Source organism: Spodoptera frugiperda, chromosome 5, assembly GCF_023101765.2.
Source record: "Spodoptera frugiperda isolate SF20-4 chromosome 5, AGI-APGP_CSIRO_Sfru_2.0, whole genome shotgun sequence".
Classification (NCBI taxonomy): domain Eukaryota; kingdom Metazoa; phylum Arthropoda; class Insecta; order Lepidoptera; family Noctuidae; genus Spodoptera; species Spodoptera frugiperda.
The window spans coordinates 11473584-11486832 of NC_064216.1; the positions used below are offsets into that span (position 1 = coordinate 11473584).

At 36.1% G+C, this 13249-nt stretch overlaps 2 protein-coding genes across 2 annotated transcripts in view; both read left to right on the forward strand.

Annotated features, from left to right (window-relative positions):
- The first annotated feature begins 3010 nt into the window (after nucleotides 1–3010).
- The window catches only part of LOC118271695 (uncharacterized), a 180488-nt gene continuing 170249 nt past the window's right edge, over nucleotides 3011–13249 (forward strand). The window contains exon 1 of the mRNA XM_035587850.2: nucleotides 3011–3276. The gene's annotated coding sequence lies outside the window, so the exon portion shown is untranslated. The remainder of the gene's footprint in view (nucleotides 3277–13249) is intronic.
- On the forward strand, nucleotides 10396–12778 carry LOC126910702 (uncharacterized; the record flags this gene model as incomplete). The annotated part of the gene is made up of 2 exons (XM_050693814.1): nucleotides 10396–10872; nucleotides 11442–12778. Coding segments are annotated over 2 exons (636 nt in total), but the record flags the coding sequence as incomplete, so codon positions are not given.

A 13249-nucleotide genomic window follows, 5' to 3' on the forward strand; every position in this document is an offset into this window, starting at 1 on the left:
ATAACTATAATAAAGTGCCATGCTTCGGCACGAATGGGCCGGCTCGACCGGAGTGATACCACGGCCTCACAGAAAACCGACGTGATATAACGCTCGCGTTGTGTTTCGTTGTGGGAGTGAGGTTTCCGGAGGCTCAATTACCCTCGTTCCTAATCTTCTTCCAAATCCCCGATTCCCTAACAACCCTTAAATTCCTAACCCCCAAAAGGCCGGCAATGCCCCTAGTGTTCCGAGTGTCAATGGGTGGTGGCGATTGCTTACCATCAGGTGATTCGGTAGCTAGTTTACCGGCTTACTCCATAAAAATCTTCTTGGAAATGTACATACCTACATAATGTGGATAATAAGAAGAAAAAAAAATAATAGTTTATTTCACACGACGTAGTTTTACAATCTTTCTCTTAATCTAGTTACATAACATAAAGTAAACAATTTATTTTAAGTAAACAGTGAAGAAGAACACAAGCTTATTAATGCAGACAAAACCATGAAAAAAATCTAGTTGTAATTGTACTACATTTTGGTTAAGTTAAATGTTTTTCAGTATAACTTCAGGCGATATGTACAATTCCAAGGTAAATGCCAGGTACCTACAAATAGAATTGAAATGAACCTGTGGCCTGTGGGCTAGGTTTCCAGCTAAACCTAGCCTGGTTTAATCAAACTGGTAAATAGTGCTGCTACTCAGAATTCCTAAAGGCTATCGATCCTTTTTAGCTTTGCCTTTACTCGGTGGAAAGTATGCTTTGATCTAGATTGGAGTAGGTAAGTATTTTTTGTGTGAGTATTTTGTTTTTTTTTTTAAGTGTGCCTTGGCTGCCTCTTTAGTTGAGTAGATAGGTAGCAGGCAGTGTGACTAATAGGTGTCGGATTTAAAGTAAAAGTTTTATTTTATTTTTACTGAAGCTCGCAGTTTTTCGGTTTATAAATTTAATTGATTTATATGACGTATAGATGGTGTACCCTTTCAGGAATTAAATAGCTTAATATTATAAGTACTTATGTGGAATCTACTCCCGCGCAGTTTCACGCGCTTTGTTCGGCTCCTATTGGTCGTGGCGTAATGTTTTATAATACACAACCTTACTCGATAAATGTAGTCCAACACAAAGATAATTATTATTCTGTAGATTAGCGCGATAAATGACGTTTTTTAAGTTTTTTTGACGTTTTATTACTAATCCCACACACGCTGGTTTTTTTTTTTTTTTTGGAACCTACACCTACCTAAACCTATACCTATAATATCTCTGGGATAATTTCCTGGTAGTAATACGTATACTTAATTCATTATTTAATTACCTAGTTAGTTTGAATTTTCATCTATATTTACATATCGATAGCACGTTACATTTCACGTATCGCATAAGGCGAACTCGCTCATGTACTAGGAATTCCTAAATCGTAAACTATAATACTAGGAATCATCCGTTCAACTAGTGCTACGTGTGAAACATCACGTCTTTTAACCTCCGAAAGAGAAGGCATTGAATGTACTCGTAGGAAACTACGCTGCACCAGTCATTTAAAATGAAGTCTTATTTTATTAAATGTAAAAATTTACAAAAAAAAATGTAATTTAGTGATTTATTTGAATTTCAACGTTACTTACTTAGATAAAATGATAAATAAATAAATTACTCATGAGGCGGATTTGTTAGATTTTTATTTATTTTATTTATCCATAAATAAACCACATGTGTGTAAACGGTGCATAAATCATAAATTATTAACACAAAATATCGAAAAACTGACCCAATTTTTTTTACAAAACCAAAATGGCGGACATTGAAAAAGCATCATGTTCCAATAAATGTTGCAATCGACAACATTTCCCGTTCAACAACAGAAGTTACACAACTCAGAAATTCAAAAAAAAAAGCGCGCCGCTTTCGTTCCAAACTCGAATGCGAAATAAAAACGGACATAAAACTTTTTTTTCTATGTTCTCGGCAACGACCTCTCGTTTCGTATAATATTCATGGCCCGTTTTTTACACCTTACGCCTTTTACCCGGCATAAATGTGAATTATATCATTTTTACCAACATTTTTGTGCTGAAATATCGAGAAATTGGGTATTCGCCTGAGGATAGGAATGACCTACGGAATATAACAAGCTGCCTCTTCTATTTTTGTTTGATGTAGAAAAAATAATAAATACCACATACGCCTTTTTTCTGTGGATCGTTTAATTAATTCCTGTGTGTAGAGCTACATAGGAATCTAGACCTTATTTATAGTGTAATAAAGTAGGTAAGTAATATTATACAGAAGTTGAGGGGCTTTACAAATATTTCTTATTAATTTTTCCGACGTTGCCTACCTGAGTTTCATACGAATCGGTAAGTTTGGTTCGAGATTTTCTCAATTAATTTCTTGTTACGTTTAATTAAATAACTTAATTACCCTCGGTAACTAGAAGGGTCTTGTGTAGTAAAATAATTAAATAAAGGACAGAGTTTACTTTTTTTCCTTATTAATTTAATTATAACTTGATGGTAGCTGGTACTTGCGTTTTCATTAAATACTTAGGGAGGCATTTTAAAAAAATAAGTAAGTTGGAAAGATGTGGTAAAGTATGCGCACGAAGAAATGAGCTCAGATAAATATGACTTCGCATAATTTTGTACTCTTATTTTTCCTTTATCCTTACGCGTTTTGATAAAAATATGTAAATTAAAAAAATCCCTAGCTGCAAGCATCGTAAAATTATATGAAGAACCTGCGACGCATTAAAAACTCCACTGACTTAAGTATCCACTTCGACAACCAAAAAAACCATAATGTTTTTATTTTGGAACCATATTTGAAACACGTGGCCCGCGCTCGGTACAAAAACGCGCCAACTCACAATTTGTGCAATGATTGTACTAAAACTAAATGCGTGCCATGTGGTCACTCCCGGTCATACAGTCGCGGGCCCGCTAACTTCATTCTCATAACACCATCCCTTTCACTCCTACAGTTTTCCATTCAAATTTTATCTGTGCTTTCTCTCCCTCTCGCATGGCCGTCAGTTCGCGTCGAAGCGTTGAGCGTGGTGGACGTACGTCGCTTCGCCGGCACACGTGACAACTTTCGTAAAAAAACGTTGTAAAAATACTTTTTTTTTGAAAGTACCGCGGGGTTTGCGCGAGTGTCAAAACGGTTTCTGTGTTCAGTGAATTGAATATTTGTGAGAAAATAATTTTGTTTTGTGTGCATATTTTGGAATGTTGCAAATATCGCAGGTAGCCGCGCTGTTGTGAGCGCGAAGTGAACGGATTTATTTACGGTTGGTACCTATTATTTTTCTTATCAAACAATTGTCAGAACTGTTTCTACGTGGCTTGTTAGTGTATTTTTCGATAAAACTGGATAAAGCTAGAGTTTTATCGTTATCGAGGCGAATTTGTTTGATAGACTGGTGGTAAAGTTAGTTATCTGTTTGTTCAACTGCACGATACACTAATGCAATTAAACTTACATACCCGCATAATGACTTACCTGTACTTGTGATGAAAAATTCAAGGATTTTCATCAATCGATTAGCGGTTTCACACAATTGTGTAAATATTACTTGATTTAACATTATACGGAATGTTTCTAAACTAACCGCTGTGTCTAAAACTCCAAGGTTGATGTGAAAAAACCATATTTGTGCCAGCTCACGCAAAAACTTTCGACCATTCACGATGATGGTCCGTTCACACAGTAATTGACTGGAATAATATTGACATCATTATGCGATGTAGTGTTTAAATAAGTTGTTTATTTATTTATGATATCTACATATTTATATTTTATCTAATAAGTACAAGGGTAAACAAGTCAAGGAAATCATTCATTTCATTACGTTAGCTCATAACCCTCCTTCTGGCGCAGTCGGGTAATGATAGATTCATAGGTACAGTTTTTTTTTCTTCTTGATTGGCAACGGATTCTCCTATACAGTGTTGTCGACTATACTGCCAGTGTCGAGTGGTAGTAGGTACAGATATTTGGGCCTATTCTCGAAATGAAATTCGTGTGTTGAAGCTACCAACTATCAAGTTACAAGAGGATTTAGGTTGTAAATTGTAATGATGGATAGTTTGTTAGTTAGATACCTACTCTGCGCAGATTACCTATATGTAACTAGGCAGATTCTGAAATGAGGCAGAGATAGATGGTTTTATTTAGGACAACATAGACTGGGTAACGTTTCTCACAGTAATGAGACCGAAATGACCAGAAGCTACCTAGATAGCAGTCTGGATTTCGTTTGATAATTGTCTAGGTAGACGTAATTATCTATGTCCCTCCATTTCTTATGCTGTGAATGGTATGACCGGTTCAACAATTACACAGTACACTACCTAAGTAGCCAACCAAGAAGGTTCTTAGCTTTCATTCTTCCGGAAAAACTAGCTTTATAGCTCTTGTAGTTACCTCTTACGATGATTTTAATTCACAACTTATCGAGTAACCTCGTACTTCAAGACGTCAATTAAAAGATTGCCAACAATTAAAATTATTATAGTTACTATTGTTATTTTTTTAACTAGGTGTAACTACGTATTAATTGCGCAACTGGCAAGGATTTGTAAATAAAAAATAGAAGTAAGGTTCTAATTTCAAAGTTTTAAATACAGAAGTAGTATACTAATCTCTCGCAAAAATAGTTGTTTAAAAACTGAATGGTTGTCTGCAAAACATTGTGCAATAAACTGGAATTTTGCAAGTTTTTCGTAATTGGCATTTTCTTTTCTCTTTATAGTTAACTTAGTAATAGATATCTAACTAATTCTTTTTTATTTAAACAGTATTGTTTAAGTAGATAGGCACAGTTTTAATAGCAAAATTGAAGATTGTTTTTATCCGACTATCTCTTGGGTTTGGGGAAATCCGTCCGAAATGCGTCCAATAAGTATGAAATTTACGAAGGTTAAGATAGGATACGTCATTTACAATCACCTTGCAACTTGTCTGTCTTGGTTTACATACTAGGTACAACAATTATAAAAGACTAACTTTCTGCCCGATTTTAACCATAGGCACTTTTCAGTATATCTTTTCCTCAGATTCAAAAACATTTCCATACTTCGTTGTGACGTGAAAAAAGACAGACTATTGTTTTTATGTTATCGGATAGTTAGTAATGATTACCGAGTCTGGAATTATGTCCAGTATATGGCAATAGGCTCACCCCCTATTACATGGGCCTTATAATACAAATGGTGAAAAGTGGGTGTACATTGTATAGCGGCATAACGTGCCGTAATGTGCGCCTCTGCCTACCCCTTCGGGGATAAAAGGCGTGACGTTGCATATTCTGTAGTGACGTGAAAAAAGACAGACTATTGTCAATTGTTTTTCATGTTATCGGATAGTAATGATTACCTACTAGTTGTTAGTTACTACATACTTGCATGCAACCTTGATTTGTTCATGATAAGCACGTTTTAAACTCAATATCATCGGCGCCATGATTATGTGCTCGTCAGTTTTAATATTATACCTAATTGTAATAAGAAACTGGCTTGTCAAAGGAAATCTTTTGCTTCTAATTAGGTACTTACTGTATATAGGAGTTATTATAAAGAGGTTATCTTTATAATGATACTAGTTAGCTTCTGCCAGCGGTTTCGCCCGCGTTCACGTGGGATTAAAGGCATCCTATCACCCAAGTTAGCTCATACCCTGTCTGTATACCAAATTTCATTAAAATCCGTTCAGTAGTTTCAGCGTGATTGACGGACAAACAAACAAACTTTCACATTTATAATATTAGTGTGATAAGTCTTACTGTCGCACTCAGAGTAATTTAATGATTACTTAAACTATTCCTTAGTAACGATTTTGTATCGAAAACAATTGCTGAGGACTGGGTTAAGTAACCATTTAATGACTCTGAGTACGGCTGTTAGTAACTAAGTTGATCTCAAAATCTCTTTTCTCAACCCTTACCAACTGAGCAGTAACCCTCTCTAAAATATTAAAACACACACGCAAGTAGTTATGTACTTACTAAGACATATTTAATCAACGCGAACCTCCCTATTTAGCGCGGTCGGCTAAGACCCTCATATTAGGGTTTCAGGCCGTAAAACGCTGTAGGCTCTGTAATTAATTTTCTTGTGTATTCAGCTTCTAGTTAGTTACAACTTGAGTATCTGTCAGAATTTACGAAATATCAAAATTTTAGTAATCATAATGTTTTTGGTTTAATTTAACATTACATATAACTAAACACTTCTAGGTACATTTTATACGTAGACGTAGAAATGACGTATTTACTCCCACTCCAAAACTTTCATTCGTTTTATCTGAGTATTGTTATCTTATATGACAAAACAAAAAAAAAATACGTAACTGGTTACCTATTTCATATTTTTTCATTATCTGACGAACTTAATAGATTTTTAATTTTCATACCCCGTCATCATCCCTATTCTATAGTAAGTGTAAATACCTACCTCTACAGATAGCCTAAAGGTTTCCCTCACAATAAACCCTTAGGTATTCATGGTTTTAATATCGAGAACACCTTGAATATAATATTGTATTAACCGCAGAGGTTTTGCGGTTAAATCGGCGATCAATAACTTATGAAGTACCTAGTACTTCAACAAGAAACTAATATGCCTTTATTGGCCTTTGTACACAGCATATAAAGCTATCCCATTCTAATATTTAGATTGATGTACTTTCAACCTTATTCTTCTTGGTTGTAAAGTTGAAAATGTATTGGAGATTTTGTCAATACCTAATGGGTGAATTGACGTGATGGTGTATATTTACGTCGATCGATCGATCGAAAATATGTTGGACATGTTAAAGAGTTGTTATTTAATTAAGAAACCGAGAGATGTACTCTATATCCTTTTTAAACTATAAACAAGTACATAGTTACAATTCATAATAATATTTTTTATTTGTACCTAATAATTAATGGGCTAATATTATACATATAAGTAGCCATCAAGATTAAGAGGGTGTACCAAACATCAGATCGATCAGATGTTAGGAAGAGGGTTAAATTCCAGTTACTAAATTTGACTCAAACAAGCAATAACAAGAAGAAGAGGCCTTTGGTCAGCAGTGGCCATTTAAAAGCTGTTGATGTGTTATGACTTACGAAGCAACTACAAAACCGTTTTAAAAACCAATAAATATCCATCGACTTCCAAAATCCCAGTAAAACATTCACTTAACTACAAATACGTCAATGTTTTACTAAATATTTTTCTATAGAAGTAATAAAACGAAGTTTCTTTGAAATATATGGTCAGGTAGGCGTTCTCAGAACTCTCGGCTCATATTTCAAAAGGTAGCCAACTAAAGTGAGCAACGCCGTAGGTAATATTATTTATTAAATCACACTTCGGGTTTTTAACCCGACCTAGGGTTAAACCCTGCGGTTTTTAGGGGTTTAAAGTCCATTTTGTGTAACGTCATTTGTTTTGTGGCCCATTTTATTATACCTGTGTGAACTTGGCACCCGACTTTGGAAATATTGGTATTTCCAATGGTTTTTCGAAAGATTTCGATTAGTAGTGGATAGTAGTGAAGCTATTTTCGTTAGTAGTAATACCGAAAAATTTTAAAAAAATAGTTAAAAAATGTCATCCCCCGAAATTAAAAAAAAAAAATTTTCCGGTTGTTTCTCATAAATGAACGTTAGTAGTGGATTGTAGTGCAATTTTTTTCGTTTGTAGTAAAATAGAAAAAAAAATAAAAAAGAAATCGTTTCGGAGTATTTTTTTAAAACGATTTTTATTACCTAAATACTGTTTCAAAGCATATACGATTACTACAAACGTTAAAATTTACTAAAAAGGGTTCGTAGAGGTTAGTAGTGAAAGAATTTTCGATAGTAGTAAAGATACATGTTGACTAGAAGCACTTGAGATGAGTCAAACTCGTTTCGGACCGATATTTGCTGAACAAAATCTGTTGGAAGATAAATTCGACTACTACAAACGTTGGAATTGATTAAAAAGGGTTCGTGGAGGTTAGTAGAGGTTTGTAGTGAAATAATTTTCGATAGTAGTAAAGATACATGTTGACTAGAAGCACTTGAGATGAGTCAAACTCGTTTCGGACCGATATTTGCTGAACAAAATCTGTTGGAAAATAAATTCGACTACTACAAACGTTGGAATTGATTAAAAAGGGTTCGTAGATGTTAGTAGAGGTTTGTAGTGAAAGAATTTTCGATAGTAGTAAAGATACATGTTGACTAGAAGCACTTGAGATGAGTCATACTCGTTTGGGAGCGATATTTGCTGAACAAAATCTGTTGGAAGATAAATTCGACTACTACAAACGTTGGAATTGATTAAAAAGGGTTCGTAGAGGTTAGTAGAGGTTTGTAGTGAAAGAATTTTCGATAGTAGTAAAGATACATGTTGACTAGAAGCACTTGAGATGAGTCATACTCGTTTGGGAGCGATATTTGCTGAACAAAATCTGTTGGAAGATAAATTCGACTACTACAAACGTTGGAATTGATTAAAAAGGGTTCGTAGAGGTTAGTAGAGGTTTGTAGTGAAAGAATTTTCGATAGTAGTAAAGATACATGTTGACTAGAAGCACTTGAGATGAGTCATACTCGTTTGGGAGCGATATTTGCTGAACAAAATCTGTTGGAAGATAAATTCGACTACTACAAACGTTGGAATTGATTAAAAAGGGTTCGTAGAGGTTAGTAGAGGTTTGTAGTGAAAGAATTTTCGATAGTAGTAAAGATACATGTTGACTAGAAGCACTTGAGATGAGTCAAACTCGTTTCGGACCGATATTTGCTGAACAAAATCTGTTGGAAGATAAATTCGACTACTACAAACGTTGGAATTGATTAAAAAGGGTTCGTAGATGTTAGTAGAGGTTTGTAGTGAAAGAATTTTCGATAGTAGTAAAGATACATGTTGACTAGAAGCACTTGAGATGAGTCAAACTCGTTTCGGACCGATATTTGCTGAACAAAATCTGTTGGAAGATAAATTCGACTACTACAAACGTTGGAATTGATTAAAAAGGGTTCGTAGATGTTAGTAGAGGTTTGTAGTGAAAGAATTTTCGATAGTAGTAAAGATACATGTTAACTAGAAGCACTTGAGATGAGTCAAACTCGTTTCGGACCGATATTTGCTGAACAAAATCTGTTGGAAGATAAATTCGACTACTACAAACGTTGGAATTGATTAAAAAGGGTTCGTAGATGTTAGTAGAGGTTTGTAGTGAAAGAATTTTTGATAGTAGTAAAGATATATGGTGACTAGAAGCACTTGAGATGAGTCAAACTCGTTTCGGACCGATATTTGCTGAACAAAATCTGTTGGAAGATAAATTCGACTACTACAAACGTTGGAATTGATTAAAAAGGGTTCGTAGATGTTAGTAGAGGTTTGTAGTGAAAGAATTTTCGATAGTAGTAAAGATACATGTTGACTAGAAGCACTTGAAATGAGTCAAACTCGTTTCGGACCGATATTTGCTGAACAAAATCTGTTGGAAGATAAATTCGACTACTACAAACGTTGGAATTGATTAAAAAGGGTTCGTGGAGGTTAGTAGAGGTTTGTAGTGAAAGAATTTTCGATAGTAGTAAAGATACATGTTGACTAGAAGCACTTGAGATGAGTCATACTCGTTTCGGATCGATATTTGCTGAACAAAATCTGTTGGAAGATAAATTCGACTACTACAAACGTTGGAATTGATTAAAAAGGGTTCGTAGAGGTTAGTAGAGGTTTGTAGTGAAAGAATTTTCGATAGTAGTAAAGATACATGTTGACTAGAAGCACTTGAGATGAGTCAAACTTGTTTCGGAGCGATATTTGCTGGATAAAATCTGTTGGAAGATACATACGACTACTACAAACGTTGGAATTGACTAAAAAGGGTTCGTAGAGGTTAGTAGAGGTTAGTAGTAAAAGAATTTTCGATAGTAGTAAAGATACATGTTGACTAGAAGCACTTGAGATGAGTCAAACTCGTTTCGGACCGATATTTGCTGGATAAAATCTGTTGGAAGATACATACGACTACTACAAACGTTGGAATTGACTAAAAAGGGTTCGTAGAGGTTAGTAGAGGTTAGTAGTAAAAGAATTTTCGATAGTAGTAAAGATACATGTTGACTAGAAGCACTTGAGATGAGTCAAACTTGTTTCGGAGCGATATTTGCTGGATAAAATCTGTTGGAAGATACATACGACTACTACAAACGTTGGAATTGACTAAAAAGGGTTCGTAGAAGTCAAAAGTGAAAGAATTTTCGATAGTAGTAAATGTACATGTCGATTAGAAGCACTTCAGATGAGTCAAACTTCTTCCGGAACGAAATTTACTGGACTAGGAAATTATCGAAGAGGATAGTAGAAGAGTTCTTTGAAAGGGATAAAAGGCAATCGAGATTGACTAACTGCAAAAGAAATTGCTATCCGACAAATACGACACTTTACCAACCGAACACGAGAAATCGAAAATTAAAATCAAAACACTAGAAAAAACAGTGGAACACATAAGCAACAAGTGTACATTCTTGGAAAAATGCAACGGCGCCCTGGAACAACGTGTGCACGACTTTGAGCAGTCAACTCGTAAACATAACATCGAAATCGTAGGTATAGAACAGCTGCCGGGAGAGAATGTGAAAGAAGTAGTAACGAAGATCGGAAATATGATTAATGTCAGTAGCGATGATATCGATTTTGTGAGAAGAAACCAACCTAGAAAACAAGGAGTTAAAACATCATCAATAATCGTAGGATTCAAATTTTCTGGCACCGAGTCACGTGACGCCTGGCTGGCTCAACGTCGAAAGCTCGCGGATGTAACGAGTGACAAAATAACCGGTGGTACTAACAATAATAAGATATATATTAATGAAGACCTCACTAAGGCGACGAGAACGCCCGGAGGACACGGTGGAACATACGCTTGCGGTCTGCCCTGCGTGGGCTGAGCACCGCCGTGTCCTCAGGGATGTGGTCGGCGACGGCGCTCTCTCGCGTCCGGCACTGATACAAGCCATGGTGCGGAGCGACTGGGATGCCGTCTCCTCCTTCTGCGAAGCAGTCATGTTAGCTAAGAAGGAGGCGGGGCGAGTGAGAGAACGAACCTCCTCACGCCCCAGCCGTCGCGAGAGACACTCCGGCCACCGTAAGTGCGGGTCTGCGGACGGTGAGCAAGGGTAGCTCGCCGCCCGACCAGAACCAGACCCGTGCGTGCGGCGCGTCGCGTTCTGCGCGCGCCTCAAAGAGCCATCAGACCACCATAGATGGGGCCCAGTAGGGCTGATGCCTAATCCGGAGCTGCGGACTACCTAGCGGTTTTACCGGGGCTCCGGCTCGATGGGCAGGAGTAGGAACGGGGTGGTTTTTAGTCAGTAAGAGTCTGACACTCCCTCTCGCCTCGCCCAAGGCGGGAAAAGTCATTGGATGATTTTCCATCATCAAAAAAAAAAAAAAGGCGACGAGAACACTGCTACGGAAAACGAAGAAAGAACTAAACAATAAATACAAGTACATCTGGGTGTCCAAAGGTAAAATGTTGGTCAAGAAATCAGAAGACGAGAACTCAATCTGGGTAAGATCTGATGGCGACGTCAACGATCTACTCAAAACATAAACATAGGTATGTTGGATTATGTTATGTACTTAGTTTATTTTCTTAATGTTACATTTACCTACTCACCTAAGTACCTACTTATAATTCCCCATAATATTCACATATTAATTGTTTAATTCACGCCCGCAAACGACATCGATATAATCATTGATAATACAGTTACATCAGTAGAAATAGAAAATTTAGATATGTGGATATCATCCATAAAACGTAATAGCTGTCTATGTATATTGCATTTAAATATTAGATCCTTAAAAAAGAATTTCCACGAACTAACAGTTACCCTACATAATAATTTAAAATACATTGATGTTATAATTATAACAGAACCGAACATTAACTTTTCCATGATACAACTTTATAAAATTGAAGGTTTTAATATTCATTGTTTAACAAGAACGGGGCGAACCGGGGGAGGAGTACTAGTTTACACACGCGACTCATTGAAGGCTCGAGTAAACGAGACGGAATACACACGAAACCTACAATCGGCGGAGTGCGTTTCCATTGTGCTCGATAACTGCGGGAGTGATCCGGTTTATTTGTTATGTATCTATCGTCCTCCAAAAATTAACAGGAAAGATAAAATAAAACAATTCCTCGAAGAATTACGTAACATATTAGATAAAAGTTTTTCAACACGAGATAACTTAATTATGTGTGGCGAAATATTAACCTCTTAAAAGAGCAGGATAGGCGGGTAATGGAATATGAAACTTTATTAGCTGAATTCGGACTAGATGCATAAATAAAATAACACGTAAAGAAATTATGAAAGGGAACATTGTCGAATCATGTCTAGATCACATTTACATAAGGATACCATCCGCACTTATCCATTCCGCGGTAATACAGCAAAAAATATCGGATCACTTCTTAGTAACGGCCGCAGTGCAGTGGAACCGCGCGCCGCGGAATAACGCACGCGCTGGCAACAGCGCACCGAGCGGGCGCGAGCCGCGCGGGCGGCCGGCCGACGAGCGGAGTCGCCGAAATATACCTACCGCGCATCGTCGCCGCATTCGTGATAATCGTTTGGTTAGAGAAAATCACACTACCTTAATTACCGTAACAACACATGTATTTACACTACTGTACTACATAACAAACTATAGTAAATTTCCTAACTAAGAAATGTATCCGATGACTAACTACCTAAACATGCTAATAAACATACATGTATGTATATAAACATACACTACTACTACATATATAAATATATATATTCATGAATAAAACTTATTATACTACATAATATGTATACTATATTAATTATTATTACCTAATACCTATATTTATATATAATACATATAATAAATAAAGGTAAGTAATAGTAATACATATACAATACAAGGTATTTTCAACAAAACTGACGCTTCCTCAGAAGGATTCAATTCTACCACAAACGAAATCAACTCTATTCCAAACGGAAAAAGTTATTATAAACGAAAAAAAAAAGTTGATGTATACGAAGTAAACTAGTTATTATAAGCGAATAAACTATAAACGAAGCAAATGAATCCTGAACGAGATTCTCGCGGGAATTGTTTGATGAGATTCTTGACAAGATGTTGACAATGAGTGAGATTGTTGCCTAGATCATCACCCTTTTCTACTAAAACTTTATGATTTGAATCTTGATTGCGAGT